Source organism: Dermacentor albipictus, chromosome 1 (assembly GCF_038994185.2).
Source record: "Dermacentor albipictus isolate Rhodes 1998 colony chromosome 1, USDA_Dalb.pri_finalv2, whole genome shotgun sequence".
NCBI classification, from domain to species: Eukaryota; Metazoa; Arthropoda; class Arachnida; order Ixodida; family Ixodidae; genus Dermacentor; species Dermacentor albipictus.
Window position 1 is genome coordinate 153,899,752 of NC_091821.1, and position 20,886 is coordinate 153,920,637.

The window sequence follows — 20,886 nt, forward strand, 5'->3', positions numbered from 1 at the left end:
CCTTTGGGGCCACAATAGATATGTTGCAGGGCGTGGAATCTGTAAAGGAGTAATGGCGCCAGCGCTAACGTTCGCAAATGCCATTCTATGCTTGAAGTCGGATACTTTGTCGGGGTCATAAGTTAATGAAAGATTGGTAGGCCGGATGGCTTTGGGAGTCCGCGGCAAAACCACAAATGAGGCAGTGCAGGGTGACATGGTTTGAGCCTCTTTTGAAGTCAGAGAAGCGCGGAGCAAAATTTGTTTTGAAGAAAGACTCAGGAACGTGGATCAAAATAGATAGGCGGCTAAAGTGCACAAGCATCTGTGCCTGAAAAGCGTGGACACAGAATGGAGGAAGAGGTCAAGCAAGTTGGCAACCAAGTATACAGGGTAACTGAAGGTGTTAACAGACAACCAAGAGTCAACAGAAAGGAAGTGAGAGAAACAGGCAGCGAAGTGGATACAATAAGAATGGAAAAAGAAAATGACCATGGAGATATACAAGAATGAGAAGCAGGAAACTAGAATGGAAAAACTGTGCGACAACGCAAAGGGCAGTGCCTTGTTATTTGAGGCTCGAGAGTGTTGCTTAAGGACAAAAACATAACCGAGGAAATATTCGCAACAAGCTGAGGCATGTGCCTGCTGCAAGGACGTTTTGAGAGTTGGTGGAAAAAAAGCTGAGAAGACAATGCTACCACCGGATCCGTAACAGGCATAGGTAGCGATACAAGGTAGATAGAGAAGTTTTGCGGAAGAGATCCAAACGCAAGCCTCACGCGAGCGCAAGCCTCGATCCTGCGTCGAATCCAAACTAAGTCGTTCCCCAGCCCACATTGGCTGGCCATAATTACCAACGGACAATGGAACCCAATATGTAAAAACTGCACAAATCAAACATTGGCTACCCAAAATCACATTCTTTGGGGGTGCGAGGGGTTACCCCCTCCCAGGTCGCTCCTGCCAGCTCCCTCAGAACAGACGTGGGAGGATCTGCTCAGAACGCCGGATGAAAAACTACAAAAAGCCCTTGTTGCCTGGGCCGAAAGGGTCGCCCCTCGTGAGGGGCCATCCTAGGACACGGGCCTGCCAGATCATAACTGAACAGAATCTCAATAAATTTGTTACCACCTTGCGGAAGAGAAAAAAAGTTTAGAAGTTGCACACAAAGCTGCTACAAATGTAAAAATGTAAAAATGTATACAAAAAGCAGGTATAGCATACCTGATTAACTCAAGCAGGCTAGTTGACTATTTGTCACCACCCCCTTTCAAATGGGATGTCAATAAATCATCGTCACCATCATGCACCAAATTTTAAAAAAGTGCCTGTGGCGGACAGAACATTTCTAACCCTTGAACTAAATTACACGATTAGGCGACCACCGCTTCTAAAAGAAATCAAAATGCTTAATTGAGTAATTAACATAATAAGATAATTAACCTTTTAATAAATTACATAACGGCACATTTTTCAACCTACCAATTGCAGCTGGTGAGCGTGCAAGGCATATCGACTTAAAACGAATTTTCAGGACTACGACACTTTCAACATAATAATTTTTATTGCGTCCGACGAAGTGCATCGGTCTTTCAGCCAATTTTGCACTTCAACGCTTTTAAGAGCGTTTTCTTAAAACGTAAGTGGAACAACAGTTTTTTTACCGTAAGTTTGACGGCGCATATTTCGAAAGCGGTGCCATCCTCAGAATTCGTTCCAAGTCCATATGTCTTGCAAGCTCACTATATCTGCAATTCGCAGATTGAAAGAAGTGCTCACAATCACCTACTTCAAGAACTCGCATCTGTCTGAATCCCAAATAGCTTGCTTTCCTGGGTTGAGCACTTCTTAAAAGGACGTGCACAATTTTACCTCTGCAAATAACCATAATTCATGTTAGCAGGTAAGTCATTGATGTAGATGAGGAAAAGTAGAGGCGATAAAGCAGCGCCTTGTGGCACACCCGATCTTACGTGGTGTAGAGCTGAAACGAGCAAAGGTAATTCCAGTTTTTAAGAGAGGCGATCGTTCTTTACCAACAAATTACCGCCCAATATGTATACTGCCATTCTTTGGTAAAGTGATTGAAAAGTTGACTGTTACTCGATTAGAAAACGCATATTTATAAATAACAGGAGGTGCTATAGAGAGGTTATCATGGCGCCTGATGGAACCCGTCTTACTTTTTTTTATGCGTCTGTTTTGCGCCGTTGATTTCCCTAAAGCTTACCTTCTATCAACTTACGATAAGGCGTTTGCCGTCTATCACTTACTATGAAGCCTGCTTCTGTCAGTTACATTGAGGCGTGATGCAGAGAGGCTCTCATCTTGAACGCATACGCAGGATACATAGTGGACGAGGTCACTCAACTGGCTACAAGAGTTCCTTCCTTTGTGGTTGAAAGAATGCTCTTGCTTTTGAGGCATCCACCTGAACGGCTGTGCTAAGAACAAAAGCTCGAAGTCTCAACGTTGCTTCAATTCACTATGCTTTCGTACTTTCATAGCGCTTGTGCACAAGTTCAGTTCATTGTGCTTGTGTACGTTACGTACTGTACGTTGTGTTCGTGTACAGCCACCGTCAGCTTTAGGTTGAACAATGAAGACAGCTCTCTAGCGGATTAACTGAATTGCAGTTAAGGAGAAATGCAGGCCCTAAGGAGCAAATGTCATATGCTTAGGAAGGAAGCCGCGTTAAGCTAGCACATTCAAGGCGCCCCAACGAGAAATCTCCGTGCTTCATGCCCAGCAGAAGCAAAATGTAGCTTTGGACGTGTTCGAGCCAGATATGACGGATGCAGTATACTTCGTGTCTGTACGTAAATGGCCACTTTATGCATCATGCGCGTCATATGGAGTATATGCTAGGCGTATGGCCATGAAGATTTTGTCTCCATTCTCTGTTATAAAGAGTTTCTTTTTCATTCTTTCTGCATAAAAAAAAGAAAAAAAAAGATTTATTTATTCAGTAGTAGCCATATTCGTCTTGTCACAGGCCATGCCATTCTACGCCACGATAAAGAGAAACTTTACTCGTAAGAAACGACATAGAGGTCGAAACTTTCCTCGCCTAAAGGCGTGACACGGCCATGCAAGCAGTCGCCTACCGCCAGGTGCCTATGGCAGCGGCTTTCAAGCTGCTCCCCTGCTGTGCAGGCGTCAACGGAGCTCACTCGCCGCCTTGCAACGCGGGCAACCCGGTGCCCGTGTGCCCGAATCCTGCGGCGGTGCGGTCGCTGTCACCGCCATCAGACTCGAACCATGGGTCCGGTTCCACGGGCGTCTCTTCGTCGACGGCCGCCTCCAACGTGTCCGGGGGCTCGGCCAACATCGCTTCTGTCAGCGGCCTCGTGGAGGCTCCTTCCGGCGTTGTGCTCGGTAAGCGAACCTTTCAAGAACGCCACTTCGACCGGGCATGCAGTCAGCGCTCAAATCCACTGCTTATACAATGGTCTGGGGAATGGTCTGGGAAGGGTGGGGATGCAAAGATGCTCACGTGTACCATGCATTAGGTGCACGTTAGAAAAACCCCATGGCGTCAGAATTAATCAGGAGTCCCCAACTGTACGGGGCACCTCATAATTGGATCGTGGGTTTTTGGGCGCGTAGTATGCCAGATTCGAATTGAATTTTTTATTGCGCACAAGCACCGGAGACGCATTGCATCCATCGGGAAGTGCGAGAAGTCACGAAAATGGACTCGAGCATGTATAGCGACCTGTTACTCCCGCGTAATATTACCAGGTATTAATTGTTGCCGGAGTAGCGTATCCAAAAATTAATGCGGAACGCTCCTCTATGGCGCCGCTGGCAGTCCAAAAATTAAAACCCTGTTGAATCAGCCAATCGGCTGAAGGACAAAAGCGATTAAAATGTTAACGCTGGTAATTCGTTAAGTGTCGTTCAGTAACAGAACGAACATTCACAACGAAACAATAAAGATGCGAGAAATATGACAGGGAACAGGGAAGAAGGGAAATATGACAGGGAATATATATATATATATATATATATATATATATATATATATATATATATATATATATATATATATATATATATATATATATATATATTGATGTCATTCCCACGCTGAAAGTAACCAGTGCCGGTCTTGATAATATTCATCCTAGTAACATCAAACTAGTTGCTCATCTCATATGTGATGTCTTATGTTTTAGTATCAATTTAATATTCAGGACCGGCATTTTTCCATCTGAGCTGAAACGAGCAAAGGTAATTCCAGTTTTTAAGAGAGGCGATCGTTCTTTACCAACAAATTACCGCCCAATATGTATACTGCCATTCTTTGGTAAAGTGATTGAAAAGTTGACTGTTACTCGATTAACCAATTACCTGTCTAAATTTAATATTCTTTGCAATTCTCAGTATGGTTTTCGTCCTGGCTATTCGACCGACCTTGCTCTTATCTCCCTAACGGATCGCTTAGAGGAAGCTATTGATAAAGGGTATTTTGCCGGTTCAGTTGTTATTGATCTTGCGAAAGCTTTTGACACTATTAACAATCACATTTTGTTTGTAAAGTTGGAAGCTACAGGCATAACTGGGCCAGCACTAATGTTACTACGAACCTATCTGCAGGATAGACATAACATAGTTAAAATGTCTAATGTTTTTTTTTCCGAAGCTAAGGTTACTAACTTGGGAGTATTACAGGGTTCTATTCTTGGACTTTTATTATTTTTAATTTACTATAACGATCTGCCTGACTGTCTAACATCCTCATACTGTGTATTTTACGCCGAGGACACAATCATTATTAACTACGATAAAAATATTTCGTCATTTTTACTAAACTCAATAATGACTTAGCTAAGGTTACAAACTGGTGTATAAATAATAATCTTGGTTTTAATCCCTCGAAAACCAAGTTTATTGTATTTAATTCCCCCCAGAAACTATCTTGTTCAGTTCCATTGCTGAATCTTGGTTCCCATTTAATCCCTTCTAGCACTCATTGCTCATTCTTAGGAGTAGAACTAGACTCTAACCTCAAGTTTCATTATCATGTCTAGAATATTAAAAAGAAAGTTGCTTGCGGCATTCGGTTACTGATTAGAGCCCGCCAATTCTTTAACCGTGCTACACTTGTCTCGCTATATTACGCTTTTATACACTCACACATTAACTACTCGTTAATATGTTGGGGCAATACATATACTACTCACCTCAGTTCACTTCAAACTTTGCAAAACCAAACAAGTAGGATAGTCACGTCTAGTCCCTATAATACTAGCGCTCTTCCATTGCTACACTCTAATAACATTCTGTCTGTCAAAGAAACTGTGTTGTATAATTTGGGCATATTTATTTTTAAGTTATTGAATAATCAAGTTCCTGCATGTATAATTCCTAATACATGCCTGATAAACGCTAATGTCACTAGATTTGCTTTAAACAATAATCTCATTTTACCTCAGGTGCGCACCAACTATGGAAACAATCAGTTCATTTTTCAGCTTTTTTCATTTTGGAATTCCGTACCACTTTGCGTCAAAACTTCACGTTCAACATCCATATTTAAAAAAAACATCTGAAGAATTTCCTTCTAACAGAAAATATTTAACGTTAACTTTTTTTCTTCTTTTCTTCTTTTTTTTTTTCCTAGTTCAAATATTCCGCTGTTCTGATACCTTTCTTTTTTATTATTGGTCATGTATATTTCGAAGTTCTTTTTGTTGTTTCTATTGTTGCATTTATGGTCATGTATATTTTGAAATTCTTTTTTTATTGATGTTGTTTGTATTGCATGTTTGGGTAAAATTTTTGTCCGTTACTGTCAAATTCGTTTAGTTCATTTAGGTTTGCTGCATTTGCTCCTTGCAATTGTATAATTTCCTTCGTTAGATTTATTATTCTTTATAACCTGTCCTATAATTAATAAATCAATTTCATATATATATATATATATATATATATATATATATATATATATATATATATATATACGAGAAGAAAGGGGGTTAACCGAGGGACCCGATATTTATTAGTCATATAATGAGAAGCCAACAAACACTGACACCAAGTACAACATAGGGGAAATTGCATGTGCTTAATAAATGAAATAAAGTAATGATTAGTTAATGGAAATTAAAGTGGATGAAAAAACAACTTGCCGCAGGTGGGAACCGAACCCACAACCTTCGCATGTCGCGTGCGATGCTCTACCAATTGAGCTACCGCGGCGGCGTTTCCCCATCCACTTTCTTGGGTATTTATGTGTACTAGTAGAACCCTGGGAGTGTTAGCCAGCGCCCCCACTCACAGACCTTGGCGGCGGACGTGGAACGTCTTTTTTGCCGCAGGCGTCACGAGAACGTGATCTTTTCGGGTGAAGGCAACTGGTCAATAAACCCACATATGCTACCTGAAGGCATCAATGTTGCCGGATTCGAGACCCTCGTTATGTAATAAACGAGAAGAAAGGGGGTTAACCGAGGGACCCGATATTTATTAGTCATATAATGAGAAGCCAACAAACACTGACACCAAGTACAACATAGGGGAAATTGCAATTGCATCCACTTTAATTTCCACTAACTAATCATTACTTTATTTCATTTATTAAGCACATGCAATTTCCCCTATGTTGTACTTGGTGTCAGTGTTTGTTGGCTTCTCATTATATATATATATATATATATATATATATATATATATATATATATATATATATTTATTTATTTATTTATTTATTTATTTATTTTTATTTTGCTTACAGGAGCACGGCAGCTAAGCAAAGTGAAAAGGTTCCTGACAACTCTGCAGCAATTTGCGAGTGACGTTTCGCCAGACGTCGGAGAGCGGGTTCACGGCCTCATTCTGGGACTTGTGGTAAGCACGAAAGAAGGCTGCATTCCAAGTGGCGAATATGAATCGAATAGCTATTTGGTATCTTCGAGTATTTCAACCTAACCAAACGATTTCTCAACAACCGAATGCTAAAATCTGGTTACTATTCCCCGTTTCCTAAAGAAAGTATCGCAAATCATCAGGAGTGCAACAACGACAAAAGCTTTCGCAGCAATGCAAAAACAAGGAAGGAAGGAAGCAAAAAGTGGAGAAGGAAAGGTAGGGAGGTTAACCAGTATGGCTTAACCGGTTTGCTACCCTACACATGGGAGAGGGATGGGGGAGATTAAAGATGGGGAAGGGGGAGAGGGAGAGAGAGCACATATCACAGCACACACACATCGTCCGTTGGAGTCCATCATTCTGGCATGGTACGCGACGTTACTCTCACAGCCGCTTGTCCAATCCCGTCTCTTTCAAAAACCGAAGTAGTCCCTTTGTCGCCTTCACCTGCGATATCTTCTGTCGGCGGCACGTGAAAATCGTGTCGAGCGACAATGGTCTACTGTCAAGGCGCGCTAGAACAGATGCCAGGGACTGTCGCTGAACGTTATAGTCAGGACAGTCGCACAGAACATGTTCCAGCGTCTCCTCGCAAAGACAGGCATTACAGAGATCGTTGTCGGCTATTCCAATGCGGAAGGAGTAAGATTTGGTGAAAGCCACCCCCAGCCATAAGCGATAAAGCAGGGTCGCCTCTCTTCGACGCAGTCCAGATGGCATATAGAGATGCATCAAAGAGGGCAGGTGGTATTGACGGTTGCTCTGGGTGGTCTGGCTGTTTGGTGTGCACCATAGAGATAGCGTGATCTCATGTGCAAGCACTCGAAGTCTGCTAGCTGCGTCGGATCGTGAAAGCGGTATGGCCTCTTCTTGTGCGTCTTCAAGAGCTGCCCGAGCGGCATTATCGGCGTCTTCATTTCCAGTGACGCCGCAGTGACTTGGCAGCCACTGAAACGTCACATGGTGTCCTTTCTCCTGTGATGTATGGAGTAGGCATCTAATATCGAATACGAGCTGCTCGAATGGCCCGCGATGCAGAGCTGATAGTACAGATTGTAGGGTTGCCTTTGAATCGCTGAAGATTGACCATTGCCGAGGTGGCTCCCGATTGACGACACGAAGTGCAGCGCGAAGAGCAGCTAGTTCAGCAGATGTCGATGTTGTTGGGTGGTCAGTCCTAAAGCTGATGGTAATAGCTTTTGCTGGGACAACCACAGCACCGGACGAACACTGGATGTTTGTGGAACCATCGGTATAAATGTGTTCCCTGTCCGCGTACCTCTCGTGCAGAAGAAGCAGAGACAGTTGTTTGAGCACAGGCGACGACAGTTCAGACTTTTTTCCGATTCCTGGTACACTGAGATGGACTGTAGGGCTGATAAGACACCAAGGGGGTATCGATGGTTTAGATGCAGCGGTGAAGCCCGATGGCAGTTTGTCGTTGTATTTGATGATAGTTTTAGCGAATGATGATTGGTGCCTGTCCGAAGGTAGTGCTGCAAGGTGGTGATAGGTGGCACGTGCAAAATGTCTGATGTGCGTTCTCAGGGCTTCCACCGTAATGTGAGTTCGCATTGGATGGTCCCGAGCAATCGCAATAGTTGCCTCTGTTGAGGTGCATCTGGGCAAACCAAGGCAGACTCTGAGTGCTTGAGCTTGTGCTGCCTGCAGAACACAAATATTTGTCTTGCAGGTGTTGGTCAGCACAGGTAGACTATATCTTAGAAAACCGAGAAAGAGAGCTCTGTAGAGTTTAAGCATTGCGTCTACTGACATCCCCCACGTCTTTCCTGCCAAGTATTGAAACAACTGGGAAGTCGCTGTCAGGCGCCGTTTCATGTAGGCCACGTGCGGGCTCCAACAGAGGTCTCGGTCAATTATTACGCCAAGGAATCTGTGGGTTCGGACATAGGAAATAGTCCGCCCATTGATTGAGATGATATAAGGCGTCATCGGTTTGCGAGTAAATGCTACTAGTGCGCATTTTTCTGGTGATATGCTGAGGCCCTGTTCACACAAGTAGTTCGCTGTCAAAGTGGCCGCTCTTTGAAGTCGCGCACGTATCTGAGGACGTGTGACTGCCGAAGTCCAGACACAGATGTCGTCAGCGTATATTGAAATTTTGATGGTAGTTGGCAAGTACTCAGCAAGTCCAACAAGAGCGAGGTTGAATAGCGTCGGGCTGAGAGCACCGCCTTGAGGAACGCCCCTGCTGGTATAGCGTCGCGTAGTTGGGCCATCGTCAGTTAACACAAAGAATGATCTTGCAGATAGGTAGCTTGCAATCCACAAAAAAACTCGACCACCTAGGCCAACCGTCGCAAGGGCGTCGAGAATGGCCTCATGTAATACGTTATCGTATGCCCCTTTCACATCTAGGAATAAAGCTGCAGATAAACGCTTACGGGACTTTTCGTGCTGGACATAAGAAACGAGATCCACTACATTGTCGATAGAAGAGCGGTCACGTCGGAAACCAGCCATGGAAATCGGATAAATCTTGTAGTATTCAAGGTACCATTGCAGGCGGCCAAGGATCATCCGTTCCATTATCTTTCCTACACAGCTGGCCAGCGCTATTGGGCGGTAAGAGGTGAGTTCTAATGGGGATTTGCCCTGCTTTAAGAGTGGCACCAGGCGGCTTACTTTCCATTCGTCAGGAACATTTCCCTCCTGCAAAAACAAAATTACCAATGCAAGCTTTGGTTTTGGTTTCGCGGCGGAAGCCTACATGACAACATGCTACTTTTGTATCATTTACTGTTTTTGGAAGTTCAGTCGTGTAGCAGTTTCATCTTTTACACTACAATCTGCGATCTTTTCCTTGCAGATCAATCTTTTACATGTGTCTACGGTACACAAGTCCATGACTACCTTTTTCCCCATAACTTCTTCTTTTTCAGCAACCATTTATTTAGCTCTCTTAGAAAGCTAGTCATAAAGCATAAACCAGGCTCCAAAGCTGTTAAGAAAAAATTCGTGCAGTTTTTTATGTTTAATACAGATAATTTGTCTCTGGCAGCTAGCTGATCTTTTCTGCAGTAACCAGTACAGACATGATCCATAATTATACCAAAATTAATATTTTTGTTGTGAATATGTGCACCTGCCCTTGAATATTCGATTCTATATTCGATATTTGCTATTCGCAATCGATTCGTATTCGTTTCGTATTCTATTCATATTAGAAGAAGCTGATATTCGCAATCTGTTGCTCTCGTGGACCAAATACGTGAACTTTGCTTTGAACGCAAACGTTTCTTATCAGTCTAATCTACCCTGCAGGCAAGCTGCCTTGCCTTAGCTAGTTTTGCGGAAATAAAAATCTACAGATATCTTTGTGCTTTTATGCAATCCACCTGCAGACGGAACACACTTGAATAATGAGACCATTAATTTCTGCGCCTTTCAGCTCCCTGCCATTAACCTATACGAATGTCATCAGCCTCTTGTTCAGCTAAGCCAAATTTGAACTTTTGACAAGAGAACTCGTAATGATATATATATGCGCTTTCTTATGCGACGTGTACACGCGCGCTAGGTACCGCCCGATTACTCAAACAACTTCCCTCTCCAACAGAGTTCAACGATATCCATCGAAGACTTCCACCACAGCATTCAAGACATCACGAATTACCCGTTGCGTCCCTTCGTGGTTCCATTCCTAAAGGTAAAGCTTGTTCTTGCTTTTGTTCTCTTTACTCCTTTCGATACGTAGTTTCATGGTTACTTTTCTAATGACGCGACTGAAATGTGCCTTTTTAGTTTTTCTTAGCCCAAACAAGCAAGCGATATTCTGCATGACCGTCACTTACAGTCGTATGAAAGACAGCTCAGTAAAATATTGCGGCCAGAAAGGGTGTACCGTTGGCAGCCGATTGACATTCAAAAGCTCGAATGGACGCTCTTGCTGTTTGCTCGTTTAATAGACCGCTTAGACACTCCTTAATAACGTGATATGCATTTACGCCGTGCACACTGTTGCTTATTTGCAGTGTATTTATAGGTAACACGAGTCTTACTCTTATTCTTTACGTAAAGATGAGGCGGTGTTGACGTCTCGCCGTGACGCTGGAAACCCCTTGTCGCCAGCGAAAAAGTTGCAAAGATTAGTAGTAATAATTTGGTATTGCATTCATAAGCACTTTTTTATTGCCAGTCGTGCCCCAATGGTGCAAATAGTAAAAAAGCTGCAGTGATGAAGTACAGATACGCACGAAGAAACACAATTGCAGGAGTATGCACGTAGCACAGGAAAATTCACAACACTAGTCGACATAATCGCAGTAATTTCATGATCACCTTCGAGTATTTTACGCTGGCCGACGGGCGAAAAGCAGTCTTGTTGTAAGGACAGGGGCATCTATATTGCTACAGGTTGAACGTAGACAGCTGCGATAACGCCTCCATATTCCTATTGTTCAGTATTTTGTTATCGCAACGTCGCTTCGTTTACTTGAGTCAACTGCACTCCGTCCAACTTGAGGCAAAGCGCAAAAAACAAAAAGAAAAACACCAGGACAAGAGTCGAAACGAAGACACAGCGCTACTACAACTAAAAACCACCGAGAAAAAAATAAAAGCCACCGAGAAGCTTTTGTTTCGTGCATGGAAGGAGTGGTGTACCGTATTCCTTTAGACTGTGGGAAGTAATACATTGGTCAGATGGGTAGGTGCCTCAATGACCGCTTACGGGAACATTCGAGCAATGTTAATAATCTGGTAAGGACTGGTCATCTAACCGCGCACTTCTCGCGTTGTGGCTGTAAACCCTTGTTCGACAAATCAAAAGTGATATCTATGAACCCAGATCAAGTCACTAGGGAGATCATCGAGGCATTTGAAATTATTAGAAATGATAAATCTGTAAGTTGCCCATCTGTGGTCGCCGTCAAAAAAAAAAGAAATCATGTTTCTATCGCGGTAGCGCTCTGTGGTGGATGATTGTGGCGCAAAGAAATCTATGTTGTGATATTGGTCTGTTGTACGATGGTATATATGTGGCAACCATGTGCAATGAAAATTCAGTTGTTAGTAGCGCTGTCTCGTTTTTTTTTTCTTGCGCTTTGCCTCAATTAACAAAGGGAAAATCAGACATCCACCCGTGGCAATTGCTATAGACAAAGGAAACCCATACGGGTTCCTCGAAAGAAAAGCCTCGCAGTTCAAGAAAAATTCGTCCTGGTCCGGGACACGGACCCCGGACCACCGCCTTTGCGGGGCGGCCGATCTGAGCTAACCAGGCGGCTAGCAGATGGCAGGGCGAAGTTATGCAGTACCAAGTAGCCCACCATGTCTGTTCTCTTGGACTCCGTCATTGAGACAAAAAGTAAAGCAAGAAAAATTTTTCATTTACATGCCAATGGTTAGGGAGCCTCATTATGCACAACGCACACCCATCCAAACAACCAGCGTTTCAGCTTTGCATGTGCGAAACAGAAATGACGGGCTGTCTAGGCTGCCGTCTGCATTGCAAACGTCGTTTGCGTCTGTGTATCCCCAGCTTGCTAGTGGAAACGTGTTTTGATCAGTGTTGCTTCTAGCTTCAGGCTACCGTTACATGCCAGTAAACAACACGAGGAATTTCATGTGTACCTGGATGCGCTGAAACTTACTATCCGTAAGCAAGGGTATTTGTTCGGATTATGAAAACTAGACATAACGTTAGCAAATGTTTGCTGTGGGACTGTACTACTAAGAATGCGCGGCGTTTTCTACGACGTATAATGGCGCTACTGGCTCTAGTTGAAGAACAGTAACACTGCAACGACTGTCCCACTTGTTTTTGATCACTAGTATATTACGCGTACCCGGAGTGATCGGTTCATTGATGACAGTTTCACACCAAGCAGCGTTAACTATATGTTGAATAAACAATCGGATCTTCTTACATCAGCTACCTTACTTTTTTTTCCGTCTCTTTTTTTTTTCTCTTTGTCCGCTCAGTTCGCACCCGTAGAGCTCGATTCACATGGCATACGAAATTACTGTTTCGGCCCGCGCACCCGCAGTCACGTGACCCCGCACGCCGTGTTGCAGACTGCGTAGCTATGGAGCTAACAAAGGCGCTTTTACCCTGTACACTGATCAGAACTTTGGCTTTCTTCGCGCCTGCTCGATCTGTCGACAGAGCAGGGTGCTGTCGGTCCACCCCGCGACGTTTCGGTCCGTCGTATGAATGGTGCGTGAAGCCTGTTCACGTGCGGTTTCGCCGTTGCGTGACCCACCAGAGCACGGAACGGTCCGTCATGTGGATCCAGCTTAAGCATAAGTGCACGGACTGCGACCAGGCTACTGTAACCAGGCTGCAGCGGGAAGAGAGAAAAATTCGTAGTTTGAAATTGGCGACGCGCGTTGTTCTCAGCGCGATGGCACGTGCTAAATAGGAAATTTGATATTATGGAGCATCGAGGGGATTTGCGCAATGACGCGGTGTCTCCGTATGAACATTGCAATGAGGGTTTATATGGCCGTGTCGTGGCATCAATGAGGCACGCCTCGTGTTCTTGTAGTTGTCCTGGTGGCTGTCAACTAAAGAACAAACGTTTTAAAAAATACTTGTGCGCTTTCACAAAAACACAATACCGGCTTTATACAATGTGTCTTTAAATATAGAAAGAGTTAACGGAAGAACTCTTTTTTTTTTTGTCAGAAATAATCGACGAAGAGTATTTCCTCGCCGGATGTTCGAGTTTTCATTTGTGCACTCGGAGATGCCACCGCCAATCGAGCACGATTTGATTAATTTTTCAAAGCTAATCGATTGTTATCCCGTGCGCAAAAACAGCGATGAGTCCAGAAAAGCGTAAGCCCTCTCAAAATGTAAATATCTGCGATTAAACTATATACTTAGCTGAGGCTTATCATTTTGGAAACAACTTTCCGCCTGCGCCGAGAAGGATATGTGTCTAGGTAAAAATATTTAAAGAATAACGCGTTCATAGCCTTATCGTTTCATAAACGTTGTCCGTAAGAGAAAACTTAGGATTCGAGGAAGACAATTCTCGTTGAAGGAACCTGCCATGAGTACCGGAAAGGTGGGGGGGGGGGGGGGGGGGCGAGGTGACAGTGCGCAGACATCGAGAACGGCGACAATCTCACGGTAAACAGTGACGAAAGCTCTGTCGACGCGCACTGGGCAGAATTCGCGGAAGCCCGCCACTGACACGGCGTTGTCTGGCGCGCTCGGTGCTCGCAGTCGCACCTGCCGCTGCTGCAGACGGAGCTGGTGCACTACGCGCGAGCCGCCAAGCAGAGCCCCGCGCAGTACCTGCGGCAGCACGAGCAGCTGGTGCTGGACCAGCCGGGCGGAGAGCCGTTCGAGATCTTTCAGCCGGACGCCAAGGAAGGCGCCCCCCTCAAGAGGAGGACGCCCCCGGACGGGTGAGCGAGCGCAGGCTGCTCTACAGCGAGTTCAGCTTAGCCGCAGAACTTTTAAGCCATGCAGCGAAACAAGACTTCGGTGGAGGCCGTCATGTCGGTAATGCGACATGGCCCCGTTTTACGACAGCACCGGTAATAGGATTCTTATTTTCAACCATTACTTCTTCGTGTTACATTGCCTTACGACAGAAAGCCCGCCTTCTGGCGCATTTGTGTGGTTTCTTTCTCTACATTCGTCTTATCAATAAACTGTCAAGGGTAAAACGGACGCGGACCAAAACACACTAAAAGAAAAGGAACCAATTGGTTACTTTTCTTTTAGTGTTTTTGGTTGGCGTTCGTTTTGCCCTTGACTATGAGTGAACCCGACCAAGCGAGTTTTCGTTGAACTTATTTCATCAATCATGACATTCGAAGTAACGAAACGAAAGCATATTATCAAAAGGAACACTGTCGCGCTTTATTGTGTTCTTGCCCTATGTAATCTTTCTTTTCTGTGTTGTTGAATATTTTTTTATTTAAAAGGGGAATCAATAAATCGCATATATTTCATTCGAAACTGAGCAAATATAGCATCCATTGCATTTCACGTGCGCTGCTTCAAGCGTACGTGACTCGCGAAACTGAGCCCTCAGAAATAACACGTGATTATTTCTATCTCACTGCTGGGTTCGGCGACACAGCATTTCCTTTTTTTTTTTGCACGTGATAGAAGGAGACGTTGGGGCAGAAACGGAGCGCCGGCTACTCCTTGGTTCTTGAACAGGTGGCCTAGTTACATAGGCAGTTTTGTATACCTATGCACATAGTTTTCTGGCAGAGAGAGAGAGTGTGAAAAATGGGCTGGCAAAGGCAGCGAGGTTAACCGAAAAACTTCTGGTTTGCTACTCAGCACTGGGGAAAGAGTCAGGGGGAATAGAAAGGCGGAAAAAATAGCGGAGGAATAGTAAAAGCTCTTAATAAAATAGTTGAGGCGGGAAATGTTCGTGAGAACTATTGTACCCCTAATAGGCCACTCGAACGTAAAAACTTCAAGAGTTCCTTGGCTGACTAGTGGTGTGACGACTGTATAAATCGGCGTTCCAGGATTGTCGGCTTCCAAAGCGGCCGGTCGTCAAGACGGGTCAGCGCGGTCGCGAGAGACTGCAACGGCAGTGGACGCGTTGAATAGTTTTCCCGCTGTCGCCGAGGGCCCATGCAGCGCTATCATCCCTTTTAATGTTGAAAGCAAATTATTTTTTTTAGAAGCGATGCCAAGTCACAGTCGGCAAAGTACTGTTGTCTCGTGTCGGGATAGTCTAGGGTGAGAACGAAGTCGAAGACACGGGTCCAGTTGATGTAGACGCCTGTGCTGGAAAATAGGCGTGTTCCACGACGACTGTGTGGGATCATTCACAAGCACTCCAAGTTTCCCCGCTCCGTTTGTTCCTGACAGCGATATTGGTTCCTGCACGCCCTCTCCATGAGCAGACCGAGCAGCTTCAACGACGTTGCCCATTAGGCCACAGTGACTAGGGAGCCACTGAAATTACGTCGTGTCCTTGCTCGAAGAGTCGATGGAGCAGCTCTAGGATTTGTAGAACTGGTTGTTCGTAGAGTCCATGACGTAAGGCGGAAAGCAATCAATGTAGAGCTGCCTTAGAGTCACTCAAAAACACTCAATTTTTGGTGTGGCGCCTCACGGATCACACGAAGTGCGCTACGAAGGGATGCAAGCTCCGCGGTTGTCGATGTCGTCTAATGGAATGTTTTAAACTTTACGGTGGTGATTTTCGTAGCAAAAATTACTAATTCAGCGGACTCGTCCATGGTGCTTGAAGCATCAGTGTAGATATGGGTATGTTCGTTGTATTTTTCGTACAGCAAGAGCAACGAAAGTCGTTTGAGAGTTGTGCCTTCTTTCGAAGTCCCGGTACTGTCAGTCGAACGTGTGGCTGAGCCAAGCATCAAAGGGGAAACAAAACTCTCACTGCAGCTGCGTAAACTGATGGAAAGTGTACATGACAAGGCAGTATCGTCTGGACAAAAAGAGGCACGTGGTCGGTCGTCTGGCAGTGAAGCGAGATGATGGAAAGGGGCACGAGCAAGGTGGCTGACGTGTTCTCTGAGCGCTTCCACAACAATGTGAGTCGTAGCCCGATAGTCGCGCGCAATTCCAATCTTTTCTGCTGTGGAGGTACATCGCAGCAACCGCAGACCAACCTTACCTGAGCCTGAGCACTTTCGATTGTACAAATGTTAGCTCCGCACTTATTGGTCAGCACTCGTAAGCTGTATCTCAGACACCCAAGGAAGAGCCTCCTATACATTTGCATCATCGTATGTACTGAAGTACCCCAAGTTTTTACTCCAAGAAGCTTGAACAAATTAGAAATGGCTGTCAGGCGCTTTTCTTTATGTAGGCCACGTGGTGACTCCAACGGATGTCATGATCGTTGATTACCCCTAAGAATCTCTACTTCGTGACATAAGAGATATTTTGTCCGTTGATAGATATGGCGTACGAAGTCATTGGCTTCCGGCTAAACGCGATTAACGCGCATTTTTCTGGAGAGATCTTGAGGCCTTGTTAGCTGATGTTTGTCGACATCAACGTCACCGAATTCTTTACCTTTGTACGCACCTGAGGACGTGTCAAACCAGATGCCCAGACGCATATGTCACTTCACTGCATTTGCGTTTAGCAGAAGGAGCGAAACAGTTAATGCACGTACAACAACGTTATCGCATAGTCACCAAACAACGTCAGATGCCGTTACTGTGTGTAGTATTAATATAGTTTTTTCGTTTCTTACACTGGACTACACGTGTGTTTTCGTCGTAGATACGTTCGAAAGACATAGTAAAAAAAAAAAGCTAATGAAGCGATTGCAGGTGTGAAGACGAGCAGCCGCGGTCCACAAAGGCATAAAATATGTATTAAAAAAGAGCTAATAGTTTATTTAATGCAGACCATTAGATGTACACTTAGGCTGTGTCATAAAGAAATTGTTGGTTCTATGAAAATTAATTATGTTCCTTCAAAATGAATTTGACAGCGAATAAGCATAAGTACAGCCGACGGCGTTCTTTACGGTTGATATAACCATAAGATAAGGAATATACTCCCCGTAAGAAGTATTATATTGCTTCATAACTTAACAAGAGAGGTACTCCAAGGAGTGTTTGCATTTCTCAACGTTTCTTTTTAATTAGCGTGACGCACAGGAATTCTTCTTTGCTGAAAAACTACGAGGACACCTAAGCAGTTCTTATGAGTTGTGAATGCGAAATCATTAATGTCCACTTGAACGCCGCTGAGCGGCCCTTCGAGGTATGAACTCCTCGCGGTCAAGCGAGCACATTGAGACGCTTGGCTTGGCGCATGTTGATTTGGCCTTATCGGAGGCGCAGCTTGAATGCAAGCGAGAGCTCGCGCAGGCAAGGAACGCGCACATAACACAGCCGTCCGAGAGCGAGGGTCGCATGGCGTCGCGGCGATGCCCTGACGCAACACCTGGCGCGCTATCCGCACCTCCAGCAGGTTTTCCTTTTGTCCACTCTGCTCCGTCGAGGCGCGCTCGTGACGTGGCGTCATAGTTAATGGTAATTTAGGTGACATTTTTCGCTTATCCAGACGACAGACGCAGGCGTTTTCGCTCAGCGGGGCATTTGATGCTTTCAAATAAAAAAAAAAGAGAGAATTCCTAATAGCAAGAAAGAATGAGGAACATCCGACCAGACGATGGCTTGTTCAGCGATATCTGGGCTTCACTGGCAGTTCAAAAGAGCACGTGCTGATGTGTTCGAGGGTGGTTTGCTTTCTGCCGTCCAGTGTGCCGGTGCCACAAGCGCTTTTCCGCCATACCAGCACCGCATCGATAAATTCCTGGGCTATACTTATAATACCGGTAACGCGAAAAATTCGCCAGGCGCTTTGGAACCAGTCGCCACATGCCAATAACATGTGGGGCCTGACGCGGATAAGCTTCCAGTAAACCAGGAACTGAGCCCGCTTTCATAATTTTTCACGTTCCCTCTGCACTTGTCCATTGTGGCGTGTGCTCCACCACTTGTGGCGTGCGCCCAATCACCTTCCAGTGAGGAAACACCTTTACGTAAGAGAAGTTTTAGGAATCATAGAGTAGATGGGCGATTGTTTCCTCGCAGCTACAGTTATCGCACGTAGTGTTTAAGCAGTGCCGTATTCTCCTCTTCTTTCCCGTCTTTTTTAGAGCGCAGCTCTTTGGCGTCCGTTCCTGGGTTTCGCGTCGTCGTCGGCGTTGTCGTCGGCCTCGTAACCAGCTCCGCCCCCCTTTCATCCCCCCAGCGCTAGCAGCGACCGACTGATACCGCTGGATGCCGCTGACGCCGCTAGAGAGTCAAGATAACGTGACTGCATAGAACACCGTCGCCGCCATGCAGAAAGAGGAGGAAAGGGTCCCCCCCCCCCCCTGTTCTTGTGTGGCGGATAGGGTGCTCTTCAGTTGCCGACGCGCCGGTTATTTCACGTAGGCCCCGGCACGTCGACGAATACGTGACCACCTTCCCACTGCTAGACCTGGTTCTTAGCGCTGCGGAAGCGAGGGTATCATATTGTTTGTGTCGGCATCGGCGGCGCTGTCCCTGAAACCAACTCCGCAGCTGGGGTTGACTCACTATCGCCGCCGCCGAGAAGACCCTGCAGTTCGCGCCGCCGAAGCGGCGGGAGTCGCTATCTACTTGCGCACTCACGAAAGACGTCGTGCACTTCCTGCAACTCGCATTAACCGTCCATCGATCCACACCGATGTTAGTAGTGGGGGACTTTAATGTTGACATAAAGACAAACAGCAATTTCCTAACACTTATGCGGGAGAACATCCCGTTCCTCTCGCTCGTAACGCGTCCCACGGCTGTGACAACCTCGCGAGGCACTTGTATAGATCTCGTCTTTGAGAATCAAGCATTGGTGTACCAAGTCGAACATATATCAGTCTATTTATCCGACCACAAAGCTTCCTTCATGACTGTCAAGAACTGTTAGTGGAGTCTTTGTTAAAAGAATACGTGTGAAAAAAAAAAATTCTGTGATAGCGCATACATGTGTTGCTCGATTTCTTTGCCTCAATCTATCGAAAAGGTGAAACAGCTTATTTGCTGCGCTCAAATTTCGCATTAGGAAGTAACGTAATCGTCGGTAATTTTTTACGTCTGGCTCTATTAACGCAGTAGTGGTCGGAAAGTTGCTTCCATGCAGCCGTCCTCAGCAGCCCCTGGGGCGAGATCTAATGCTCGTCTCCTTTCCACATCGCAGTCGGCCGAAGGAGAACGGCCACGCGGCGTCAGCGGTCGCTGCAGCGGTGGTCCTGGAGGAAGGCGGCCCCCCGGCGGCCAAGCGCCACCAGCCACTCTCGGCGAGTCCCGGGACGGCGAGGCTCAGCCCCGGAGTTGGTGCGCACGCCGCCCACCCGCCGTCGGCCGCCTTCCGCTTTGAGGAAGCGTCGGCGCCGCTATTCCGGGACCGCTACGACCGCTACGATCGCCTCGACAGGGACTTCTATAGGCCTTGCTACGGTACGTACGGCCCACTTCTTGCGAGCTAGGCCAGTGGCTTATTCTCTAGAGCAACGCAAAGTCTGTGTTCTCGACTCCGTGACGTCAGGCTAGCTTTTTTCCGCTGCCAAGCACGGCGCGACTAAAGTATGACAGCTATAAGCTCCGCCACTTGCTTGCGGTAGACCTCATTTGGATGCATGACCGTCGGTCCAGTTAGCGTGAGGTTACGGCACCGAACCGCTAAGCCTTGCGTTGCCTACGAGGCCTTGGCTGGACCAGTTCGAGGCCTCGAGTGGCGTCGTTGTCTCGGGGGAAAAAAAAAAGAAAGCGTGCGCGAACTGCAAAACGTGGTATCACAAAAACACGTGTGGCCAGCGTTCGTTCAATCCAGGAATGCACGCGAAAAAATTGGTCCATCCATCGCATGACGTGCGCAGATGTGCTTGTGTTATTAATACTAGCTAACGAAGAGAGACGTGTAAAAGAAGGCGGAAATGCAGGGAGCTTAACTAGAACAGAGAGTCTGGTTTTCCACCATACACTGGAAAAGATTTGCAATAAGATAACTTACAGGAGAAGAGCACACCAGCGTTGCCGTGCTGTGTCGTCAATGCAAGCCGTTTAAGCTTAGTGAGTGTTAATGGCACAAGTGTGTCAACCACAAAACGTGGAATAGCGTCATTATCGTGTCATATTGTGTCCATCGGCAAGATCGGCAGTCCTGCATCTCTAGAAACAGCGCAGTTACAAAAAACTACGCTATTCAATTTCAATTTTATTCTTTTAAATCTCAAGTACGCATCTGAAAAAAAGAAAGTAAATAGACAAGCAGCAAATATATAGCAGCAGTCTTTTCAAAAAATACAAATATTTTTAGACAAACCTTCGCAAGTTGTCTTCCAAAGTTTATTATTTGGAGAGGCGGATATTTAAGATAAAAGTATGACGTTAATGTATACATGCGCCCACTGGCTCTGCCCGCGCACCCTTAGCTATGGTTATATGGCTGAATGCTAACGACGGTCGCGAGCCAGTGGCCCCTTTGTTTAAACATGCTTAAAACATGTTGGTGCCGCCCACGCGACTGCACCGGCGATGGGGCCTTCGAACAGTATACAGAGAAGTCGC

General features: G+C 45.6%; 1 protein-coding gene across 5 annotated transcripts in view; it reads left to right on the plus strand.

Moving 5' to 3' along the window:
• Positions 1 to 20,886, plus strand: part of nvy (CBFA2/RUNX1 partner transcriptional co-repressor nervy) — a 177,544-nt gene that overhangs the window by 143,131 nt on the left and 13,527 nt on the right. For all 5 annotated transcript variants that reach the window (XM_070527583.1, XM_070527581.1, XM_070527591.1 and 2 more), the window contains 5 exons: positions 3,139 to 3,360; positions 6,725 to 6,837; positions 10,439 to 10,528; positions 14,057 to 14,241; positions 19,517 to 19,776. In XM_070527583.1, the coding sequence (XP_070383684.1) occupies positions 3,139 to 3,360; positions 6,725 to 6,837; positions 10,439 to 10,528; positions 14,057 to 14,241; positions 19,517 to 19,776 (870 nt within the window). The remainder of the gene's footprint in view (positions 1 to 3,138; positions 3,361 to 6,724; positions 6,838 to 10,438; positions 10,529 to 14,056; positions 14,242 to 19,516; positions 19,777 to 20,886) is intronic.